This window comes from Sphaerodactylus townsendi, linkage group LG07, assembly GCF_021028975.2.
Source record: "Sphaerodactylus townsendi isolate TG3544 linkage group LG07, MPM_Stown_v2.3, whole genome shotgun sequence".
Classification (NCBI taxonomy): domain Eukaryota; kingdom Metazoa; phylum Chordata; class Lepidosauria; order Squamata; family Sphaerodactylidae; genus Sphaerodactylus; species Sphaerodactylus townsendi.
The window spans coordinates 117,280,809-117,305,660 of NC_059431.1; the positions used below are offsets into that span (position 1 = coordinate 117,280,809).

Below are 24,852 nucleotides of genomic sequence, written 5' to 3' on the forward strand. Positions count from 1 at the left end.
AACCACGCCAGCATATCCAAATGTCCGTACCAGCCGGGGAACATAAGTGGGTATTGTTAGGTAAGGTTTTGGGGGATAATCAACGAGGCCTGGAGACATTTATGACATTTCCCCTATTTTGAATTTTCTCTCTGGGGTTGTGGTGTTCCAAATTGCCATGTGTCCTGTTTGTGGAATAGTGTGTGGATGCGTGTGCAATCTGTTATTCTTCCATTTTTGATATCTAGGGTGCGTTCAGACCGTTGCACTTGTATTGTTTGCCTCTGTGTTCATTTCTTCCTGCTTCTTCACGCTTCAGTAACCTAGAAGGAAGAGGGGGGAAGAGCAGAAGGAAATAGGAGCCCCAGCAAACTGCACACGTGTCAAATCCAGAATTAGCTTTAGAAATTCTTCGTGTAGAATTAAAAGGAAGGCTGAGTGGAACATGAAGCAGAGAGAGCCCACAAAAATATCTGGACTGGGGAATGTTGGTTTGTTAGCACTGTCAAAAACACGTACACCTGGGTTTTTTTGGTTCTGACCTGTTGCCCTACGAAAGCAGAATTTTATTACTGACTTGGGGCTTTTCTACATTTGGTTTTCACTCCCACCTTGGCTTCTTAACCAGACTGTTTCTCCCTTCCCTTATGCACAACATCGTTTGCCTGTTATTTCTCTCCCACTTGACTGGGGTTTTTTAAAAAAGTTTTTTCTCGTTCTTTTTCAGTGGTGCGAAAAAAACACTTGGGGGGAGGGGGAATCAAATAAAAAAACAGAAAGAGCAGTAACTGCCAAGTGATACCATGTGTAAGGAAGGAGAAAAGCAGGTGCAGTTAAGTAGCCAAGCTGGAGCAAAAACCCAGGGCAGAAAAACCTCTCATTAGTGGAATTTGTTCAAAATTAAAAATCCGCAGCATCCTTTTTATTTAGTTAACATGCTTCGTTAAACAACACTTGCACTCTGCTAAGGAGTTTAGTGGGTGAGTCTCAGCTGCAGCAGAATAGTTCTCATCATGCTAGGTGAAGGACTGCAAAATACACATGAGCCAGTGGTGGGATCCAAAAATTTTAGTAACAGGTTCCCATGGTGGATTCAAACTGGTGTAGCGCCAATGGGGCTGGGCGGGGGCACGACAGGGGCATAGCCAGGCATTCCGGGGGCGGGGCATTCCTGGGCGGGGCTGTGGCAAGGATGCAGCCACTGCGACGGTCCTTGGGCGGGAAATGAATGCATGCAGGCGCAGGCTGCCACGCACGGCGGTGCACCTCCTGCTAGACTGCTTCAAGTTCTGCGCACTACTGCTGAGAGGAGGGGCGTAACTAAGGCAAAAATCACATGGCAAAATCACCCATTAGTAACCCCCTCTTGGCACACACAAATAATTAGTAACCTACTCTCGGGAACCTGTGAGAACCTGCTGGATCCCACCTCTGACATGAGCCCTTCCTCTTCTAGCTCCCTGTCTCTTGCAGAGGCTCCACCGAGCAGGGAGGTGGCCTTAACTTGAACACACAGCTGGGAGGAGCGCCTTCTCACCCACTTCCATATGCGGTAGGGATGCCAGCCTCCATGTGGGCTGAAAATCCAGTGAAGAAAGCAAATTGGTATCCGGTAATACGGACCAGAAATAAGAGAAACCGCTGTACCCTGGCTGCCTAATATACTCCAGCATTAATTTCAAGTGCAAAGATTTATTATTTAAAATGCTAGTCTAAAATGTACAAGAGGCGCAAACTGCGTAAACCTCTGATAGAGTACAGATAAAGATTAGTAATGAAATAAATCACACCTGGGAGAACATAATGATCCATCAGTTCCAGTCAAGATTAACCTGTTCCGGAATCCACTTATATCATATAGGCAGTGGTGGGATCCAAAAATTTTAGTAACAGGTTCCCATGGTGGTGGGATTCAAACTGTGGCGTAGTGCCAGTGGGGCTGGGCAGGGCATTCCGGGGGCATGGCCGGGCATTCCGGGGGCATGGCCGGGCATTCCGGGGGCAGGGCATTCCTGGGCAGGGCTGTGGCAAGGACGCAGCCACTGCGCCGGTCCTTGGGCGGGAAATGAATGCACGCAGGCGCAGGCTGCCACGCACGCCGGTGCACCTCCTGCTAGACTGCTTCAAGTTCTGCGCGCTACTGCTGAGAGGAGGGGCGTAACTAAGGCAAAAATCACGTGGCAAAATCACCAATTAGTAACCCCCTCTCGGCACACACAAATATTTATTTATTTATTTATTTATATTTTAGATTTCTAGGCCGCCTCTTCCCCGAAGGGCTCGAGGCGGCTCAACAACATGGCTGTTATCAACAGCAACTCAATAACATAATAATAATAGTATTAAACATTAAAACTCCGGCAGCAAATACATATAATTTAAACAAAATAATTAGTAACCTACTCTTGGGAACCTGTGAGAACCTGCTGGATCCCACCTCTGCATATAGGGCAGAGGTAGCCAACTCTGCGCTTCAGATGTTCATGGATTACAGTTCCCATCAGCCCCTTCTGGCATGGCCAAATGTGATTTTTCAAGCTACCAGCGACCCCACACAGATCAAATATAGCCCCTCTGGGGAATCCGATTTGGCCAAACAATTCTTTCCCCACCTTAATGGAGTTTAAAACAATTCAATAATTCAAAACACAGATCAAAATCTACACAGCAAAAAAGGATGATATCGCTCAGTATCTCTATATTGGAGCTCCATTTGTCCCTATGTAATCTGTATTGCAGGGACGCCTCCCTGAGTGATTGTAGGTGATTTGATTTGATTACAGGTGCCTGTAATCTGAGTATACAAATTAAAACTGTAGGAGCAGCAGTGGCATAGTCGTTAAGAGCAGGTGCCCTCTAACCTGGAAAACCAGGTTTGATTCCCTGCTCTGCCACTTACTTACTTACTTACTTACTTACTTACTTACTTACTTACTTACTTACATTTATAACTCACCCTCCCCCGAAGGTCTCCACTTGAATGGTGGAGGCTTATCTGGGAAACTCGATTAGTCTGTGCACTCCAAGACGTTCCAGCTGGGTGACCTTGGGCAAGTCACAGCTCTTCGTAGCTCTCTCAGCATCACCTACCTCACAGGGTGTTGGTTGTGAGGGGGGAAGAGTAAGGAGTTTGTAAACCCCTTTGAGTCTCCTTACAGAGAGAAAGGGGTAAATCCAAACTCTCCTCCTCCTCCTCCTCCTCCTCCTCCTCCTCTTCTTCTTCTTCTTCTTCTTCTTCTTCTTCTGCTGCTGCTGCTGCTGCTGCTGCTGCTACTACTACTACTACTACTACTACTACTATTCTGGTACCTGTCCCTGGTGAATCTCTGTCCCTGTCTTTATTTTGCTTATTATGTTTTTGGGGTACTTTTTTTTAAAAAATGCCATTATTAGTGGGATATTCTAGCAATTCATTTCTTCAGGTTTCAGCCTCTCTGTCTTGAACTTTTAGACTAAGAGCAGAAATAGGTTTGCCAATCTCCAGCCAGAGCCTGGAGATTTCCTGGAATATTAGCAGATCTGCAGAAGATAGAAACCAGTTCCCTGGAGGAAATAACTGCTTTGGAAGGTGTACTCTGTGGCATTATGCCCTGCTAAGGTCCCCTGCTCTTGAAATTCCCCCCTCCCCGGGTTCCACTTCCAAAGCTGCAGGAATTTCCCAACTCTGAGCTTTATTTTAAAATATTTATATTCTGCCTTTCTGTCCAATCACAGTGCTCCAGGGCAGCAGACAAAAGTCTTCTCAGCAGGCATCAAATAATGAGAGCACATTATGGGGCACTTGCAAACATTTTTCAGTTCTGCCTTTAACCAAAAGAGCACTCTCTTTGGGTTTCAGTCAGAGTAGAACAGAATGCTGCCAGATAAATGAATTCCTAAAAGAGCAGGCAGAAAAGAGTCCCCCACAATTTATAATGTTGGGTCAGGGGTGTGTGTTTTTTTTATTGTGTGGGCTTTAATTAGGTGTTTCAATATGTCGGGTTTTTAATCTGTTTGCTCATGTTGTGAACTGCTTTAAGCAGCGAGGAAAAGCAGTATAGAGATTAGGGTTGCCAACATCCAGGCAGTAGCCAGAAATCTCCTGCTATGGCAGTGATCTCCAGGCAACAGAGATCAGTCCACCTGAAGAAAATGGCTGCTTTGAAGGGTGAATTCTCCCCCAGAACGCCCCCGCACCGGTGCACGCCCGGTGCAAGATGCCACCCCCTGTCCCCTGGGTGCTACGCCACTGCTGTCAACAATAGGGATGTCATAAGTAAATGTGGATTAGTGCGAGAAGAGTGTTATAAGTATACACAAATCAAATAGGAGGGAAATATGTACTCCAAAAAAAGGGGATGAAAGGTTTGACCCACACCTATTGAGTAGACCCGTGGCTCTGAACAGTTGGGAGCTTTCATAGATCTGTTACTTTCTTCCTTCATAGGGAGTTAAGGTCAATTAATCTGAAAACATTATCTAGAATGCAAACAGTTTGTATACCCTGCCTTTCTCTCCTGTAAAGAGACTCATGGCATCTTACAAATGCCTTTCCCTTCCTCTCCCCACAACAGACACCTTGTGAGGCAGGGTGTAGAAGAAAAAGAAGGGTACTTATCTCTTGCCAAAGGCCCATGATCATAGAAAGATCTTCACCTGGCACTTGAAGCCCAAAAGAGCAGGAATCAAACGTGCTATTTTTTCAAAAAAGGATGTGTAAGAAATCTGCCTGAGGAACCAAACTAGGGGCAGTGGTTTTATTAGGGGTGCATAACAGAAAGCGCAATTGCCTTGTCTCATTGTGTTCTGGCCCCTATTCCTGGTGAAATCATGCTCCCTGTTATTTTTCTTAAGAAGAGTTTGGTGATGCATTTTCAAAATGTTGTTCGCCTACTCCCTTTCTGTTTATCCTCCCCCCCCTTCCCTGTAGTCCTGCCTATCCAGATGGCAAACACCTCTGGAAGTGTTTAAGTTGCAGCTATTCCTGAAGAATTACACTGCAAGATTAAACATTCTGCTCGACAATCTTACGTATTCTAAAACAGGAGATTGTTGCAGACAGTTGGAGACTGCTTCTGAAGTCTGTAGAACAAGCTGTTTCCGAATAAATGAATACACCGTACAGCAGACGGAGAAGAATCTTCCATAATGTGTAAAGGGCAAACAGGCACATAAAAGCATCATTATTGTAATCTACGAAAAGCTGGAGAGTTGAGCAGTGGGTAGAGGGGCACTGAAGCATCAGAAGGCCCTGAGTTCGGTCACCAGCATCTACAGTTACAAGGATCAGGAAGTGGGTAGTAAAATGCCTGAGACCTTGGTGAGCAGCTGCCAGTCAAAGTTGGCAATACTGGTGCTGATAGACCAGGGGTTTTGTGACGCCATGTAAGGCAGCTTCCCACTTACGTTTTGGGGAGGGCTGTGAATCAAAGCTTGAACACCTCCAGAAGGTTTCCTGGTTAAAAAAAAAAGTTGAATTATTAGGCACTTGGAAAGGTCTTGTCCAGAGTGAGAAACTGCAGAGGTGATCCCAGTCAAAGTAGACAATACTGATCATGGTACGCCAATAGGCTGGCTCAGAAGTCTCATTTGTTCTGTGTAGAGCAGGGGTGGGCAACTATGGCCCTCCAGATGTTCGTGGACTACAATTCCCATCAGCCCCTGCCAGAATAGCCAATTGGCCATGCTGGCAGGGGCTGATGGGAATTGTAATCCACGAACATCTGGAGGGCCATAGTTGCCTACCCCTGGTGTAGAGGGAGGATCTCAGGAGAGAGAACAGGGCTCAGGTGGGGTCCCTGGCAACAGCAGCCATGAAGGGGCTCAGCACTAACCGGCTATTGCAGGTCTAATCCTGGAGGTTCGGCATGACAGCCATTTTGCCAAAGGCGAAGCCAAAGCATTTGGATCAGGGGTAGGGAACCTGCGGCTCTCCAGACGTTCAGGAACTGCAATTCCCATCAGCCTCTGTCAGCATGGCCAATTGGCCATGCTGGTAGAGGCTGATGGGAATTGTAGTTCCTGAACATCTGGAGAGCCGCAGGTTCCCTACCCCTGATTTGGATGGAATCTCATTCCCATTCCTGTGTGTGTTCAGAAAACTTTCCTAGTTTACCTTTTGCTCTTTGTCAAATTCCAGCATAGTAATTATTTCCCATCCCATGTGTTCCACCGGCAACCACACCTTTGCATAGCAAGTATCCACCCAAACGCTTACTGATTGGCTCCCCACCCTGGGACATGGACAATATACCCCATGCAACTTTCCCTTCTCACTAGACACAGTGTGAAACAGACTTTTCTCTGTGATACACCTCTGAAGATGCCAGCCACAGGTGCAGGCGAAACGTTAGGAACAAGGCCTACCAGACCACGGGCACACAGCCCGGAAAACCCACCACGACCAGTTGAATCCAGCCGTGAAAGCCTTCGGCAATACATTGAATGGTGTAACTGGGTTGTTTTTTTTAATGTCAGATTTTCATTCTAATCTAATTATATGTGTTTGTTATTTGCACAGGAAAGGGGGAAAATCTTAATGAATTGTTGATTAAAAAAAACCCTTGTCAGCTTAGTCCGTGGTGGCGAACCTTTGGCACTCCAGATGTTATGGACTACAATTCCCATCAGCCCCTGCCAGCATGGCCAATTGGCCATGATGGCAGGGGCTGATGGGAATTGTAGTCCATAACATCTGGAGTGCCAAAGGTTCGCCACCACTGGAGGTGATCTTAAGATACCAATGAAGGCTGTGAATGTTACTTATTCATTTGGAGGGTCTTACAGGATCAATCCCATCTGGAGCCAAGATGAACTGTCCCACTGCTTAACAACCGGGCTAAATGTGAACATGACCTAAATTCAGACATCTAAAACTGAATTCTTCTTTTTCTTTTTCGCCTTGTGAAAACCACACAGGGAGGCCCCGGTCTCCTCTATTTTGTTCATTCCCATGTTGTATAGATTTCCCAAAGGCATTAAAAACCAAATAGAAATCCAGGGCACCCCTGCAGAAAACATCCTTGTTTTCCGGCTAGTAGAACGGGAGCGTGTGATCGCACAAGGGAAACGAGGGAAGCTTTCCTGATTGTACCTGGCTGGGCATTGTGTATTCGCCATTCAGAGCCCTGAATCAGAGAGACAGAGATAGCGAAATTAAATGTGTTCAGTATGCATGCCATACACCCTGCAGAGAGAAACATCAGCTAGATAGATCCACAGATAATTTGTGTGCGAGAGAGGGAGTGTAGGTAGACTGGCAAAGTGATGTAATTTCCAAAAACGAGGTAGGCCGTGCCGCGATCAGACCACTGCGTACCATGGAGTCCTTTTTAAATGTCTGGTTGTTTGTTTTCAGCTGTGACCACAAACGCTGCTCAAGAGCGTAGCTTGCTTTTCTGTAGGACCAAATCCCCACTTCGCTTATGAGAACAGTGGGTACCATTCCTCTATCGCCCTCCTCGTGGGCGATAAAGGAGACATCTTTTTTAAAAAAAATAATCTAGGTTGACGTCATTTTGCCTTTGTGTGCCTGTGCCATGTTTTGTTAAACAGGAATGGCTCAGGAGTTGGGCAGTGCATATTTCAGTTGCGTCAATGCAATGGCAAGACTCATTCTCTCTCATTTCCCCCCAACCCACCTGATCTAAACCAGAGTCCCATTTGGATATTTCCCATTTTAAAAAATGCACTGGAAAGATCCATGCACAGATCTAGTTTGGCACTACGAAAGACTGCACGTAGCAGATGTTGTAATCGTTCCAGCCGGGTAGCTGTAATTTGTCCGTTTCACCAAAACGACGCAGAAGTCTCCTTGTCCCTGAAAAACTAACAGTAGTTCTTCCAACATAATTTGCCTGCAGTGTGACTCGTGAAGGTTAACGCTGGAATAAATTTCGTTAGTCCTTTGTGGGGCACTAGACTTCTGTTTCATTTTGCAGGTACTGGAGGGGGGCGTTCCAAGGGATGTGTGCAGGTTTCGGGTGCTTTTTCACCTTGGCAGGCAACCGAAGAGCATCCGGACTTTCCTGGTTGCCGTCCTCATTTTTACAGGAAAGCTGTGCTCCCCGGATCCCCTTTGGCCTCCCCGGCTCTAAGAATCCGGTCAGGCATTCAGGTGTTTCAGCTAATGAGCTTTCCTCTCCACTGGCCGCTGTCCAACAGGTTCTGTTCGCTCATCCCTTAAAGTGTTTGCCTCATCAGGAAGCGCTTTTTAGCATGGGAATAGAATGGGCCTTGGGATATCTTGTCGTCCCGAGTGCGGATTAAGTCCTGATTCAAGCACTCCTCTTTTATGGATTTCAATGTGAAGCCAATCTGGCCCTGGGACAAGTGAGAGGAGAGAAAAAAAGGATTTGTCTGCACATTGACGTCCCTATGGAGTTTTTCTCCTCAGCGTTATAAAGCCTGCTTTAGTGTATCCATGTGTAAAAAGTAGCCTGTCCTCACATGGTATGTTCTCCTGAGAACTCCCTGGCAGGAAAAACTAGGATCCTGTCCTCCCAGGTGTGGGAACAATGGCTGGTACTTCCGCTTATATAGTGGCAGAAAAAAAATGGTTTAATGTGCTTCTTTTTTTAGCACCAAGAGTTGTATAGTCAGAGCTGTATGCAACAGTCCCTTCTTGACACGTACACATCAGGATAGATGTTAAGAATAGGATGGAAAAGATGTCTCTGTACAATGGAGCCTCCCAAATACAACTTAGCAAAAGTTATTGAAACCGTCGCCACTTTCATATTTTCAAAGGGACTTTGTCATCCCAGGATTCTTTGCAACCTACCTGAGACCCTTTTCCCCGGTGCTGCTTTGTTGACGCCTCTTCCATTACCACCTGAAAATGCTTACAAACTGCAGATGGGGGTTTTTAATCATGCCCGTTGATATCTCTCCCCTGCTTTCCCCCCTTTTGTTATTGATCGGCAGCCGCCCGGAAGAAGAAGAAGAAGAAAAAGAAGAAGAAGAGTTTGGATTTATATCCCCCCTTTCTCTCCTGCAGGAGACTCAAAGGGGCTGACAATCTCCTTGCCCTTCCCCCCTCACAACAAACACCCTGTGAGGTGGGTGGGGCTGAGAGAGCTCCGAAAAGCTGTGACTAGCCCAAGGTCCCCCAGCTGGCGTGTGTGGGAGTGCCCAGGCTAATCTGAATTCCCCAGATAAGCCTCCACAGCTCAGGCGGCAGAGCTGGGAATCAAACCCAGTTCCTCCAGATTAGATACATGAGCTCTTAACCTCCTACGCCACTGCTGCTCCTTTAAAGGCAATCCGTCACAGACTTTTCAAAGCAAGAGATGAGCAGAGGTAGTTTGCCATGGTGTTGCAACCCTGGTTTTTCTTAGTGGTCCCCTATGCAAGTACTAACCATGGTTGACCCTGCTCACTTTCGATTCTCTCTTGAGCTTTGGCTATTCCATCTTTTTCTTTCCAGATAAAAATTGTGACAGATTTTCCTTTTGAGCTAGGCTGGCTGAAAAGGAGGGTATATCAGCTCCTTGTAATATGTGTTATGCTTTATTAAGTAGTTGCAACTGGGTTATCTTAATCACAGATGCCACACATTTTTGTCCCTTACAGTGGTGGGGGCTCCATTTTATCTATGGCATCCATTGTGTCTTTTTAACTCTGGCAAATTATTCTCTGCAATTTTTTTTTATCAACTGCATCCAAGACACTTACGAAGCTGTTGAATCTCAGCCGAGTCGGGGAAGATATCCCTAGGAACGACGCTCGTTGCCTTTCCCCAATCTGTCTGGTTCACTTCTTACTCTTTTTCAACTCCCCTTTTCTAGGCGTGAGTCCGCTTTCTGCCAATCCTTTCTAACCAGCATTTCTCCAATTTAAATGGATCCTGCTGGATTATACTATAAATCCTGCCCCTGCCTCTTGGTCGTAATCCATCCAGAACCCAGCATGCTATTGGGGTTAAACAGGAGTTACGAAATAACAGCAGCAACCTTCCTGTTTTGTTCCATGGGTGGCGGGGGGAAGGCTGCCAGTCCGATCGAATTTTTAAAGGGAATTTCTGGTTGAGCTTTGCGAACAGCTCTGACAATTCTTCCTGCCACACAAGGATAGTTTCCCAGGCCTGCTGATTTGGAGTCGCTCGTACTAGTTTCTACTAGTTCCCCAGCCAGCTTCTTCCGAGACTGAATTTTGGCACCCCTCATCTTCATTTTCCATGCTGATTCTGCACATTGTTTCTTCTCTTTTTTTCCTTGAGACAACTGAAGCGCAGCAGGAGCTGCGCCTCTCGCATTTCCTTCTGTCATCTTTTAAATGTTCCCTTTCCTTATTATAAAAGGCATTCCAGGCGCTTCGTTTGATCGCAGGGCCAACAGTGCCTGCCGCCTCAGCAACTTTCTTATATGCTTGTAGAATCTCTTTGTATCATAATTAATATCTTTCACTAATTGGGGTGGGGTTAGCGTTTCTAGTTCTAACCCTACATGTTCGGCTGCTTCTCTTCGCACTTCTGCTGTGCTACAGTTCACATTTGTTCTAGTTCTGCTTCCCATGACGTTGCTGCCCCGTGTCTATTGTTTTTGTTTTTGTTTTCCAAAAGGCAGCACTTCCCAGAGTAGTTTGAAATGGCGTCTCTCTTTTGGGGACAAAACAGACAAGAGAAGATAGATCAAAATTGAAGTCTATAAAATTATGCATGGGGTAGAAAATTTCTCTCTTTCTCACAATAGTAGAACCAGGGGGCATACATTGAAAATGCTGGGGGGAAGAATTAGGACTAATAAAAGGAAACACTTCTTCACACAACGTGTGATCGGTGTTTGGAAGATGCTGCCACAGGAGGCGGAGATGGCCACTAACCTGGATAGCTTTAAAAACGGCTTGGACAGATTTATGGAGGAGAAGTCGATCTATGGCTTCCAATCATGATCCTCCTTGATCTGAGATTGCAAATGCCTTAGCAGACCAGGTGCTCAGGAGCAGCAGCAGCAGAAGGCCCTTGCTTTCACCTCCTGCATGTGAGCTCCCAAAGGCATCCGGTGGGGCACTGCGAGTAGCAGAGTGCTGGACTAGATGGACTCTGGTCTGATCCAGCAGGCTCATTCTTATGTTCTTAAAATCTCTTTGCTGCCCTCAATTATACGCCTGGCAGAACAGCTCTATCTTACAGGTCCTATATAATTGAGATAATATCCCTCAGGGCCTTGGTCTCATAAGACACGGCACCCACCAGACCAGGGCCAGAACTAAGAAGGCTCTGTTAAGGACAGCTGGGTACTTTTCAGGCCAGGGATTGCCAGTTGATTGTTGCTAGCAGAGCGTTATGCTCTTTGGCGAACATATTGGGAAAGGCAGCTAAAATAAGTTTAGATTTTTTATTTCTTTGAAACTTTTAAATTTATTTTAAGCAGCATATGTACAAAATCTACATAAAAATGCAGTTTAAACAAAGAGATACCAGCAGGCACTTGGGTCACGTTTCTAGCAGATAATTGAGGGCTCACACGGGGTAGCAGGCTGCAAAAAACAGGTTAAGAGCTTAGGAGCAAGAACCCTTTGGCCACTGCTCTGAGTCTTATTTGAAAGGCTCGCTCATATGGACTGATACAAGCTTAAATTTACTTGCAAACAAGGCAGGGCCAGATGTTTTGTCCAGATGCCTCAGCTGTTCCTGGTTGCCTCCTTTCCCGGTTTCTCCAGGAGGAAGTTTCTCAAAGGATTCATCTTTATTATTATTATTATTATTATTATTATTATTATTATTATTATTATTATTATTATTATTATTATTATTATTATTATTATTAATTTTATTAATTTTATTAATTTTATTAATTTTATTTATTTATTTATTTGGCTTTTAGAACTTTTAGAACAGCTAAAAGAGCAGCAGTGGCGTAGGAAGTTAAGAGGAGCAGCAGTGGCGTAGGAGGTTAAGAGCTCGTGTATCTAATCTGCAGGAACCGGGTTTGATTCCCAGCTCTGCCGCCTGAGCTGTGGAGGCTTCTCTGGGGAATTCAGATTAGCCTGTGCGCTCCCACACACGCCATCTGGGTGACCTTGGGCTAGTCACAGCTTCTCGGAGCTCTCTCAGCCCCACCCACCTCACAGGGTGTTTGTTGTGAGGGGGAAGGGCAAGGAGGTTGTAAGCCCCTTTGAGTCTCCTGCAGGAGAAAAAGGAGGGATATAAATCCAAACTCTTCTTCTTCTTCTTCTAAAAAGAACTGGTTTATGACTGAAGGTCAGTTGCAGGCAGCAAACCCCAATGTAGAGAGTCACTTGCCTTTCTCCCCTCCTCGTAGGATTACAGGAAGCATCATACTGGACCAGAGTTGAACAAGCAGTGCCGTTTCTATATTCTTAATTACAAACCTTGAGCCCATCTTGTCACTGAACAAGGCCCCACCCTCCGGACATTCATATCTGCCTTCTCAGAGGTCCTGACTCCCAAAGATGGCAGGACTCTTCCAGGACCAGTCACGGTAGCCATATTCTGGGACGATGAAGTTGCTAAAAGAAACTGACAGGATTGGGAAGCGATCTTGAACTGATCTTCCCACAGTCCTGCTCGAAGCTGTCAATTGAGGGCTTTCTCCCAGGAAAGCATTCATAGGTCGACTGGCCACTGCTGACATTCCCTGGCCTCGCCCAGTTATAGCGCGAAAAACAGCACCAGAAGTGTTCTCCCCAGAAAAAAGCGAAAAGCACATGTGGGGCAAGAAGAGGTGCATCGGGACAAGAAATCTTGCCCCAACGCTCCTTCTCTCTCAGCGCACCGCGGTCAGGAAGCGCGCCGGGACAAGATTCCTTCCCCCCATGTGCTTCCTGGCCCACCGCATGCCTGTGGATCCGTGGATAATCAGCCATAGTGTTGCACATAGTTAATTGATCTTGGATTCTCTGTATTGAGCAGGGAGGTTGGAATAACTGACCCCTGAGACCCCCTTCCAGGAAAGGGCACAGGAGTACAGAGTTAATATTTGAAAAATAAAGGATGGAATGGCCTTGAACAATTGAAGGGGGTGAGATAGTGGGCAGAGAGAGGCAAGTTATAATCTCCAGTCCAAACTGTCATGCCAGCTCTTGCATGTCTTTAATGGGGTGCCAGTTTTTGCTCAATGGTGGGAGTAGCAATGATGAAAAATTACTGGATGGGTTCGGATCTGTGCCGCCTTGCACCAAATGCCAATAGATAACAGAGGGCCTTTCCCCACTTCCTCAAGTAGCGTGGGGTCCCCCAGCACTCCCCACGACAGGGGTCCCCCGGCACTCCCCACTGCCGCTGTCGCACCCCCTCAGCACGCGGCATCCCTGGCGCTCTTGTAAACAGCGCCTTTTGATGACCCCGCACAGAGCGCAGGGTTGTGGGGACGCCTGAGCGCACGGCACAGGGGGTATCGTGGAGAGTGGGGAAACGCCCAGAAAATTGTATTGGTTAGCATGCACCCTAAATTCCCCAGCACACGGCTGAGGAAATGCAGGTCCCACAATCATGACTACCTTCTTTCATGTGATGGCTCTCCATCCCTGTTCGCTGTTACGGACCAGACTTCATTTCCATTTGAGACATCATAGTGAACATATCGATAGCGAGTTATGGATGCCAAAAGTCCTTACAGTGCAATCCAACACTGAGTTACACCCTTCTGGGTCCATTGTTTACAATGGGCCCAGGCTCATGCCCGCTCGAGATGGCACTGTTGGCCTGATTGTTCAGATGGGCAGACATAATACAGGGGGATTGTGGCCTGAAAGGGCAGAAGGTTCAAGGCAAAATGCCAAGGTGTGTTGCTGCAGTTCCCCCCCCCCCCCAGAAAAACGGGGGAAACCATGTGCATCTCTGTGTGCCTGTGACTTTTTGACGCCTTGCCAGAAAGCAGACATCTTATCAAATTCCCAGATCGTATAAATCTTAACGGGGTATTGATTTTCAGTCCTAAACTGAACGACCAGTTTTATTTCTTGCTCAGCTCTGATTTGCCTGGGCGATAACAGAGGTCAGAAGTTGTCATCGACAAAATCGCCCTCGGCATTCCCTCGCAAAGTCGTGCATGTGTGTCAAAGCGTAAAATTGCCAATTTGAACAGGTATGCACAAACAGCTGCCGTTTTAATGATCTCCTCCCCCAATGTGCAGACACACAAACACACAATGTTTACAAAGCCAAAGAATGGGTTTCTTGCTAACAAATGTTGCCGTTTAATTGCTTAGGTGCGTAAAGAATATGGGAAATGCCTGCGCACACATTGCTGTAGTGGGAAAAGTACAGAAAGCTCCATCGGCTCAGGAAAAACATCTGGGTCACGAACTCCTGGAAGATATTCCACAGGCTCACAGGTAAAACACGCCGTTGTAAGCTGGAACAGAATCCAAGCAAGTTTGTCGCTACACCCAAATGGTTATCTGCTCGTTCATGATAATTTGACCTCAGTTCAATATCGCAGCGTGTGGCTGTGCTTATAATCAAAGTTTTATTTCTTCATAACTGACGAATGGGTTTCCTGCTAATGAATACTGGCCTGTAAATTTGTAAGTATGTAAGGAGTATGGGGAAATGCTTCACTTTATGTGGACTGTAATTGATGGAGGACATGGGTAGATAGATAGATAGATATTTATTATTATGGCCTTTTGGCCAGCCAAAAGGACATGGGTGAATTATTCAATTACAGTGGAACCTCGGTTTTCATTGCCTTCGGTTTTCATCGGTTTCGGTTTTCATCGATTTGCCTCAGTTTCCATCGATTTGCAGTCAGGTGCAGGGGTTTGTGGAGAAAAATCACGCAGACAAAGCTGTTGCAGGCCGTGTCTGCAACTTGTTTAATGACAATGTCCTGCCCCATTTTGGACAAATCTTAAAGAGGCGTCAGAAACAGACCTCTTTGGACAGCTTTCTGGTGTGACATTGGTCCACTGGCTCTGAAGCTGGTCCTAGTGTCATTGTTTGTTACTGTTTTCAGCATTAAACACTATGTTTATTCACACACAAAAATGTGTTTTTGGTATGTTTTTTGGAGTCCCTAGAACGGATTAATTGGATTTACATTGATTTTTTTGGAGAAGTTTGCCTCGGTTTTCATCGGTTTCGGTTTTCATCGATTCTTTTCGGATGGATTACCAACGAAAACCGAGATTCCACTGTATGTCTGACACAGGAATTTCACTGAAACTTGCATCCTTGTGTCCTGTTTTCTCCCATAATTCCCACAATGTGTAGAATGTCTTCGCTTATGTCAGGTATGATCATCACATTGAATACTGTTTAGTCCTTGTGCATACATGGAAAAAGCACAAGCTGGTGGTACCATGAATCTACAGGATCCATCAAACATTTCTGGAAATCTAAGTTGAAACTTTAGCGCTGCTCTCCCTTTTCTACGGATGCCACGAATTTCTCAGTGAACATCTTCGCCAGCTTGCTCAACGCTCATGATCAGATTGTGACCCAATCAGGGATGTGTTCGGATTGCATCAAGAAACTTGAACAGCTGCCGAACAAGCTTGCGACTGCCGGTTGGTCGGAAGATGACAGCTGATGAGGGGAGCAAAGTATCTACAAAGGGGAGTTGCAAAGGGGAGAGAGAACTGACTTCTCTTTCATCGTCTCCAAGCTAAGGCCCCTTCTGCACATGCACAATAATGCACTTTCAATCCGCTTTCAATCCACTTTGAAGCTGAATTTTGCTGTGTGGAATAGCAAAGTCCACTTTCAAACAATTGTGAAAGGAGAGTGAATGTGCGTTATTGTGCATGTGCGGAAGGGGCCTGAGCAGGGACAGCTACGACGCTTCTGAGCTTCCTGTGTTTCTCTGCAGTTTAGTCCAACAGCTTGGAATGAGGAGAAGGGAAGGATAATCAGCTATGTTTCTGGTGTCACACACACACACACACACACACAAACACACTGCTCAACAAGTCTGCAAGACAATAAAGTTTTCTGCATGAGACATTAGGTTAGACACTTGGGGGCTTTCCCCACTACAGAAGGGAGCTAAGGTCGACTCGGTTCCCTTCAGTGGAGGGCGATTCCAGGCTGTCCCCACAGCAACTGAGTTGGCCCCCTGGAACCGAGCTAAGTGGGCGGGATCATCTTGGTGCCTGTTTCGCTCCTCGATCATGATTGGCGCTTGTGTTATGGCGGGAAACCGGAGCGTTCTTTTTTTTTTACAGTTTTTACAGTTTACAGTTACGTGCGCCACGACTCTCCCGTTCTGCGCATGCCACAAAAGCGGCTCATGATTGGTTGAACTGATGAGGTGTCGTTTCGATGCTTCTCCACTTCGAAGCTTCGAAGCGGTATCGACCTTGTTCCGGCAGAAAAGTGTAGTTCATAACTGTGACAAGGATGTCACAGTTCTGGGGGGGGGGGGGAACTGAGACAAAACAATGTTGAGCTCGGTGGCAGTGGGGATTCACTGAGGCGAACCTAGATAGAAACCAGTTCAACTCTGTCAGTGGGGAAAGCCCCTTGAACTCAGGCCCTGATTTTCTCCCCCTTTAATAAAAAAACCTTTGCTGGGTACAGAGTAAAATTTCCCCAGCAAGAGAGTGCGCTGAACATCCTCCTCTGCTGAGCACTGGCTTCTGGTGGTTTCAATCAGCCTATTCCTGCAAATGAGCTGAACTGGCAAGTGTTCAAGCCCCCGTACCCCCTTCTGCCTTCTCTGTTCTACTTTGGTCTCTTTTTCTGTCCAGATTTGAATTGCAAACTCTTTTGGCCATGAAGCTCTCTTTATTTTTAAATGTCAACCTGGTAGTTAAATCCAAGAATGAATGAATTCGTTAATTAATATTTTGTAAAATCTCCTCTCCGGGGACTCAGCCCAACCATCCCTATTTCTCTGCCTCTGGTACGCTACAGTCCTGTGGTAAAATCTGTGATGCTTTCCTGGAAAAATTATTTTAGTACAAGCTGCTAGAATTCAGCAACACTCCTTTGAGTGTTTGAAGTTAAACCTCCGAGCGAGCTGTATCTGGCTTGTGGCACATATCCTGCCGTCACACTAATCACCTTTCCCTAGTATGGCTATAAACACTCTATTTTTAAATTAAGTTAGTTTATTGGAGGGTAAATGGAAACATTCTGCAGCAGGTGGAACAGAGGAGGACCCTAGAGAGACGGCATATAAATCTCCTGAAATAAATGGTGTAATAACGGGGGCGGGGGGTCATGTCATGGTCCTTAATATGCAGAAAGGGGCTTTTTCAAGTATGTAAAAACACCCATGTTTTGGTCAGCAGTGTGCATGTTGTGATCAGCCTCCTATCTGTGGACTTAAATCCTCCTGTGTTGTGCTGCCATGACCATTTTCCCTCACTTTAAACCTTACCACCAATTTTCCTATCTATATTTTCAACTGCTGCTGCTGTTGGTACAGCAGCCAGGAAACTACGTGTTCCTCTAGGGAAACCTCGCCCTTTGCTTTATTTACTCTTGAGTTATTGAGAGCGTTCCCAGACTTCATTATTCGTTTATAGTTCCAAGTTTAGCTTCTTATTCAGTAGGGCACCGAAACAGATTTACGATGAGCAGTTCATATAAAACAGAGTAGTTTACTACTTAATCAATAGAAACGAAACACAAATTTACTCTGTATTGCTAATAGATGTAATTATATCTGACACTTCACCAATTATATTTTGAACTAAAACATGCAGGGTGTAACCATTAAGTTCCCGGGAAAAACAGCTCGTGATCTATGTTGTTGCCGAGGCAACGTTAATTCATAACGAGATGTCAGCCGAGTAACTTCCGCAGGTACTTGGGAGCCGCTCATGGGTAGGAAGGAACAGCAAAGTAAAATAGATGGCTCTCCTGATCTCACTGCAGGCTCAGAGACTTTACAGATGAGGCTTAAACATTACGTGCATGTCCTGCATCTGGCTCATGTTGAAAAAGAGAAGAAATCCGCAAAGTGATCCTACAGCCCCTAAAAAGGATTCCAAGCATGTTCACTGGTCTCCGTTCCATAAGAAGTGAGTCCAGAAACAGGAGTCCATCTTTTACATTCAAAACGAGGTGGCTCTTTCCATGTTTAGGTGTTTTTGGTTTTAGTGCAAATAAAAATAGGAAGGGATCAAACTGGAGCTGTAACCCAGTTACCTTTCAAAAATGCATCCATCTGCTGCCCAAATTTCCCAGCTATAAAGCATTTCTTAGGCGGTTTCTGCACGGGCTGAAAGCAATGGCTTCAGCCCGGTAAAACACCGTTTGGGCGGGGACCCTTCGCACAGGCGCCACTGCCAAATCGATGCAGTAGCGCTCTGTGCCCGCCAAAACGGTGTATTCAAAACTTTCTTGGGGAGCGAGTTTTCCTGCAAACGCTGGCTTCCATCCGCTGCCATGCGAACAGCAGCGGGTGGAAGCCGGCGTTATCCTTTTCCTCCCGGCCCCAAACGCCAAACTCTTCTGCTTAGCAGTCGCCGCTTATCGTCGCCTGAAGGAAGGACACGCCTCTGGTCTCCCGTGCTTCAGCCATTGCTGTGGCCATGGGGGAGTGTCCCCTTCCCTCCTCAGAGCGACAATAGAGTGACACAGCTGCCAGCAGAAGGTAACGAGGCATTTGGGGCCGGGGAGGGGAATACGCGGCTGTGTGGAGCTTGCTCCCACAGCTGCGCATCCCATGGGGCCGTTTGTGCGAACGGCCCCAGAACCTGCATCGGCATGATTAATGCCAGTGCAGGGTCTCTCCCTTGGCTGTGCAGAAACCGCCTTAGTTATAAAGCACGAGGGTGGGGAGAAACCTCTTTTCATCTTTTTTACATTTCCGAATGTGGTTCTGTAATATGCCTGTGGCTTGACATAGTATTACATAGTAGTTCTTTGCCATTTTGTCACACACCCAGGTTGGGACTTGAGAAGTTATCTCCATATTTCCAAATATCAAAACAAATAGATTTCCTAATATCGTGCCTGCAACCAGGGGCGTACCACCCAAGGGGACATATGGGGTCAAATGTCCCCGGGCTAGTCACATGGGGTGGAAAAGCTGAAGTGAATGGGGTAGTGGCTGCTCTTCCAAGAGAAGCTCGGCACTGCTCACACACACTAGCCTCTGGAGAGAGGTGGGGGCACAGGGCAGGCAAGGGACAGGAGGGAGGACTGGGAGCAGAATTTCACTGGCATGGGGGGGGCATACTTTCTACTCCTTGCCCCAAGTGCTATTTTTATAGATACGTCCTTGCCTGCAACTGATTATATAACTCCATTTTTAAAAAGTTCCATATTGCAAATATCAGGTGTTTGTTTTTAAATCTTGATATTACCATTTTTCACAATATAAGGCTCTATCCTTGACTGATTAATTTCTAAACTGCATTTGAAACGATCATAGTGGCAGCTAATCAATCATCTTTCTTTTACTTCCTTCATATAATCAGTGTGAGTTTGCAATAGTGTGTGAAATGGTTCCAACCTGCTTGGGATTGCCAGTTCACTAAGCAGCAGGGTTTGGTCCAAACTGGCCAAGCCGTTCTTCGTTCCGCAGCCTTAGTGCACAGTCTGAATAGTCAAGAAGTGCTCCTTTCTGAGCTGGTTCATCGTTCTCCCATTTTAGCTGTTAAGACTGTCTTGAACAGATATTGAGAAGGGTGGAAATGTTTCCAGTAAATAAATAGCATGACGGGACCTGTAACCATGACTATTTATGCATGTTTGTTTATACCACGGCTTTTTGCTTCACAGTGGGCTTTTCCCGCTGTTTTTTGCTTGCACAGGGATTCTTCTGCAAAGTGTCCCTAGCGGAGCCAAACCGAGCCACCATTTTGCCTACCCTCTGCTCCCTTGCTGTTTCTTTGCGACCTTCATTTGGGGAGGTTGCCTGCTGCCTTTTTTTGCCATTTTAGGTCTTGTGTTACTTCACTCGTTTTGGTCGATTTCATGCCATTGCCGTTTTTGATGTAGCATCGCTTCACTAGTTCTGGTCGATTTCATGTCAATTTCAGCGGATCTGTCACTGCAGTGATAGGCCTTCGGCTTTTTTTAAAGTCCTTCTGATCATTTGAGATGGTAGCCTAAATGGTGGGAAGAACTGCTGTGACGTGGGCGGGGGAAGGCAGGGAGGAACAACAAAACCCAAAGAAAGTGTAACGCACAGTGATCTGCTTCACTTTCCCTGAGAAGGGAGAGAAAAAGTCACGTTTCAGAAACCACAGGGATTCTCTGGTCTGAGGGAATGGTGAGTTCTAAAGAGGGGAAACCGTGTTTTTAACCAAGAATCTCACCCAAAAGGAATGTACAGTCAATGCAGAGGAGACCACAAGTGTGTAAATGGCTTGTATTCCAGTGGGGGATAAAGTTTACAAGCAGGTCGCCAGATGAACAGGCAGCATTGCAGTCTGTGCCACAGCAGAGGGGAAGGGAACAGTTCTCCCTCTATATGAAACGTGCTCCAGCACTCACCTTAAAGAGCCAAAAGGTTGGGTCTGGTGCTGGCAGAAAAGAATGGATGGCTTTCAGTAGCGGTGTGACAAGCCCTCGTTCAGTTTCTGCTTGCACCCTTTTCTGCTTTTTTTAACTGGGTATTCATTTCAGATCCAGGCCAAACCAAAAATCATGGTGCACGGCAGTGGCCTTGCATGGCCAAGTTTATACAGTGCACATTTGACCTCAAGCACCATATTGTGCCACTATTGCTTCTGGAAGCCATGCCCAGCTAGCAGACCACACAGAGATGAATGGATTTTGCAAATGAAACTAGAAGCCAAGGAGCATGTCTGGGATTTCTGCCTCTATGCTCATCCCCATGCTCTTCATCCAAACCCCGCCCCAAGCCACAAAGCCATCTCTCATTGGGTCAACTACATGAGTAGGTCTTGCACCAGTATCCTCTCCCAAGGAATTATGTTTCCTGTTTTGTTTCCGAGCCACTATGCAGCAGAAGTTTGTCTGATCTACCACGTACCTGAGTAGGTATCCTATCCCCATGGGCCTGGCCAGATCTTGCATAGGCATTTGGTGAAAAGTTATTGATCTCTGTTATTGATCAGGATTTGCAGAATCACCCAATGAAGCACTGATGCCTCTTTGCCTTGCTTGGGAATGTATGGCTGACCACCCTTGGAAACCGGGTGCTGAGTTTGATGGTCTGATGCAGCTGGGCTTTTCTTGTGTTTCCCTAAGTTAGTACATTGGTCTGTACTGGTGTATATTGGCCAGTACTTCCATTGGTGCCCTTTTCAGAAAGTGGGCAGGGCTATTAAAAGCCTGGGCTTGTTTTTTGGTTGCCTTCATTCAAATGAAGGGGTTTCCTACTGGACGATCAGAACTGATAAGCAGCTGGAGGTTTCCTTAGTATGTTGTTCCTCTTCCCATACAGGCTGTTCCATTGTCCCAAAAGCTGTGAAGAGGGAAGTATTATGTTTATCTCTGCTTCCCTGGGAAGCTGTTTTGAGTTTGGCTGTGCCTCCAATGGGTGCCCTCTTGGGAAGTGCTCAATACTCTTTGGAATTCTCAAACACTCTTTGGAATTCTCAGAATTCCAAAGGTGCCCACAGGCTCAGCAATGTTGGGGACCCCTTGTGGTATTTTGGGGGTCCTTTGCCCAGGCAGAAAATCATAGATTCAAAACAATACCTTACAGTGCTTTGCTTTGCACCTGAGATCCCCTAAGACAGTGGTGGCGAACCTATGGCACGGGTGCCAGAGGTGGCACTCAGAGCCCTCTCTGTGGGCACGCGTGCACAGAGTTCATCATGTGAGAGGGGGGTGGAAAATCACCCCCACACACACACGCACACACACGCACACACACATCTAGACTGGCCTGGGCATGATCCTTTACCTGGGAGTAAGCTCGGTTGCTGGCAATGGGGCTTGCTTTTGAGTAAACCCTCCTAGGATCGCGATTCACCCATTTGAAGCATTGCATGGTTGCTTCACCAAGCGTCCTCCTGAGTAACGCGTGCCTTGGAGCCAACTGAAACCTCAGTATTCAGGTTAAATTGCCTTGTTGGCACTTTGCAATACATAAGTGGGTTTTGGGTTGCAATTTGGGCACTCGGTCTCAAAAAGGTTCGCCATCACTGCCCTAAGATTTCTTGAGAGAGATAGGAAGGAAAGAATCTTCACCTGCTACCACTAAAGCTCTTCCCTCTTGTCCTCCTTCAGAGCCGTATCCGCAGGATGTGGAACGACACAGTCCGGAAACAGTCAGAGTCCTCCTTCATCACCGGCGATATAAACAGCTCGGCATCACTTAACAGAGGTAATTATGGACTGTCAAAATACGTGTGACCTTTGTAACCGCTAAGCAAGCTGAAAGGGTAGTGCCTTTTCAACTTTGGAACAAGGTGTTCCTGATTCCCTGAGATATGAAAAAAAAATGCGACCACAGAAAATAAAAACATGCAGTATGCGCTATTATTCATTACCTGAGGAGGGCTTAAGCATTTTTTTGCTTTTTTTGACATACATATTCACAAATATTGTTTCTGAAAAGCCGTGGCGGCGGGTGCGAAGGGCAGCGAAGCAGCGTCAAGTCGGCAGCGAGAGGCAGGAATTGGAAGCTGTCAGGCTTCGTTGCTAGCAATGAAATGGGCAATTACAAAACGACAGAGTCGGCTGAGATCATTGTCCCCAGCAAAAGAAAGCAATTTCGAAGGCTTTGCGAAGGTGAAAACCTGCCGCCGAACACATACTTAAGGGGAACGGCGCAGTGTGGAACCGGCTCGTCTGCTCGGGCGCCCAGAATGGATGTTTGCCTAATGATGCTGTCCCGTGGATGAATTGGGAATATCTGTTTAAAAATCTGCCGTAACCAAATAGAGTTAAACAAAGTGTACGACCCAGAGTAGCGTAAGGCGTTTGTCAACACAAGCAGAACGTTATAAAAGCCTCTTGTTGGTGCTTGCCGGGTTGCAGCCCAGAAATCCCAGGTGGCTTTTTAACATGCCTGCAGCCAACAGAGGGCGGCTTCCCGAACTTTAACCTTCTGCCGCTTGGCTTTCATTGTAAGCCAGAGTAGCCGCCAGGGTTCCCCGCACTCCCCACTCGCAGGGCAGCTTTGACAACGCATTTCGAGCCTCACCGGACGCTTCGAGCTGTCAGTCGCTACTTCAGCGCTGGCTGGCCGCTATCTCCTGACGCTCTTCAAAACGGCGCCCTTTGATGACCGCAGGGTCATGGGGAAGCCCGGGCGTGCATCAGAAATGACATGCACTGAGAGTAGCGCACGGCATTGGGGGCTCATGGTAAGTGGGGAAACACTCAGAGACAGTTTCTTCCACTCAGGTCTTTTCCCAGCCCGTCTCCCCAGCCATTATTTTCTTCCAGATGCAGCAAGCAGAATCCTTGTTTTACTCCACAGCTAGTGGGGTGGGGGTGGGGGAATAAAGAGGATGGGATAAGCCCCTTTATGGGAGACTCTGAATCCTCTGTTACAGCTGCGGAGCATTTAAAGGGGTAGGAATTCCAGGGGTCACCATGCAGAGGCAGGCAATGGCAGACCACTTCTGTTAGTCTCCTACCTTGAAAATCTTATCATGTCACTATGAACATGCTATGACTTGATGGCTTTCTACACACCTGCAACCTCAGAGAGGGATCTATGACCAGTCCCTGTTAGGGTGCCATTTGCTCAGTACTGGTGTGCAATCTGCTACGAGCACTTACCGGAATGGTCAGGGGAAAGTAGCATCTCTCCACACCAATTTCATCCACCACCATCTAGTCCAGGGGTCTGCAACCTGTGGCTCTCCAGATGTTCATGGACTATAATTCCCACCATGGCCGTGGTGGCAGAGGCTGATGGGAATTGTAGTCCATGAACATCTGGAGAGCCACAGGTTGCAGACCCCTGATCTAGTCCCTTGACGGTTGCCATTAAAGGCCAGGCAATCTACTCCCTACAGAGCACCTTTTGGAGGGACCGGGTAGGAGAGTGTCTTCTTCTAAGACTAGGTGTCTGCCCATCTCACCCCACCATATTCTGTGTGTGTGTGTATGTGTGTGCGTGCGTGCGTGCGTGTGTGCGTGCGTGCTGGGTCTTTTCAACCTCTCTGTACATGCCCCTGTCCAAATCGTTGACAATGAAAAGTATAAAGGCCTATAGGGTGTTTGTCAGTAGCAAAAATTAGTGCCAGTCTGGATCATTTAAACCAAGGGCGTTTCCCCACTCACCCTGATCCCCCCCTATGCTGCGCGCTGCTCTCAGTGCGCGGCATCCCAGGTGCCGTGGAAGTAAGTAGTGCAGCCTGGGATGCCGCTAGGCTGAGGAGGCAGCATGCCGCGGCAGCAGCGGCTGCGGGTGGCTGCGCTGTCGCCTTTGGCCCTGTCGGGGAGTCAGGGGACTCCCGCCGTACCTACTCTCCTCAAGTAGCACGGGGCTTAAGGTAAGTGGGGAAAGGCCCCAAGAAAGATATTTAAAGTGTACAACACAGAGACATAAAAAGCACTGGGTTGAATAGGCAATTAAGAAAAGGAAAAATAAAGGCGCTTCTAGTTTTTCTGTTCTGGTTTATTGCTGTGTTGGTTTTGTAGAACCGGTGCCCAAGATTTCAAAAGGTGACTCAGCTGAGAGGCAGGATAGGTGGAAAACAGCAGTTCTGTACGGAGGCAAATGTCTCCCTTTTCAAAGCAACCACGTTTTGTTCTAGTTCTCTTGACCAGTCTGGCTGGGGAGGTCAGTTAAATGGCACCTGCGCATCCAAGGAACAGGTGAGCTTTGAAGTTTGCCTTCCGGGTCTTAATTCCTTGAAGGCGGGTGAAACCAAGACACCTTTTTGCCTCAGGGCATGCAGTTAATTATAGGGACTTACTGACACTAAAGTTTATCCATCACGTGGGAAGGGAAAAATACAGGAGATAAAAGAGCAACAGGTGTAGAGAAATTGTCATTGGACAGAAACCCCTGCACAGCTTTCTGGGTCGGAGTCAGTGGTCCTGCGTGAGTTGGACAGTGGAGAGAAAGCCCAAGATTCCAGCTACTCCGGCTC

The 24,852-nt window shown here is 46.8% G+C and overlaps 1 protein-coding gene across 19 annotated transcripts in view; it reads left to right on the top strand.

Moving 5' to 3' along the window:
- Window positions 1-24,852, top strand: part of ADGRL3 (adhesion G protein-coupled receptor L3) — a 907,827-nt gene that overhangs the window by 794,133 nt on the left and 88,842 nt on the right. For 17 of the 19 annotated variants that reach the window (XM_048503336.1, XM_048503340.1, XM_048503323.1 and 14 more), the window contains 2 exons: window positions 14,131-14,256; window positions 22,028-22,124. In XM_048503336.1, coding sequence (XP_048359293.1) covers window positions 14,131-14,256; window positions 22,028-22,124 — 223 coding nt within the window. The remainder of the gene's footprint in view (window positions 1-14,130; window positions 14,257-22,027; window positions 22,125-24,852) is intronic. The other 2 variants (XM_048503328.1, XM_048503333.1) reach the window with 1 other exon arrangement.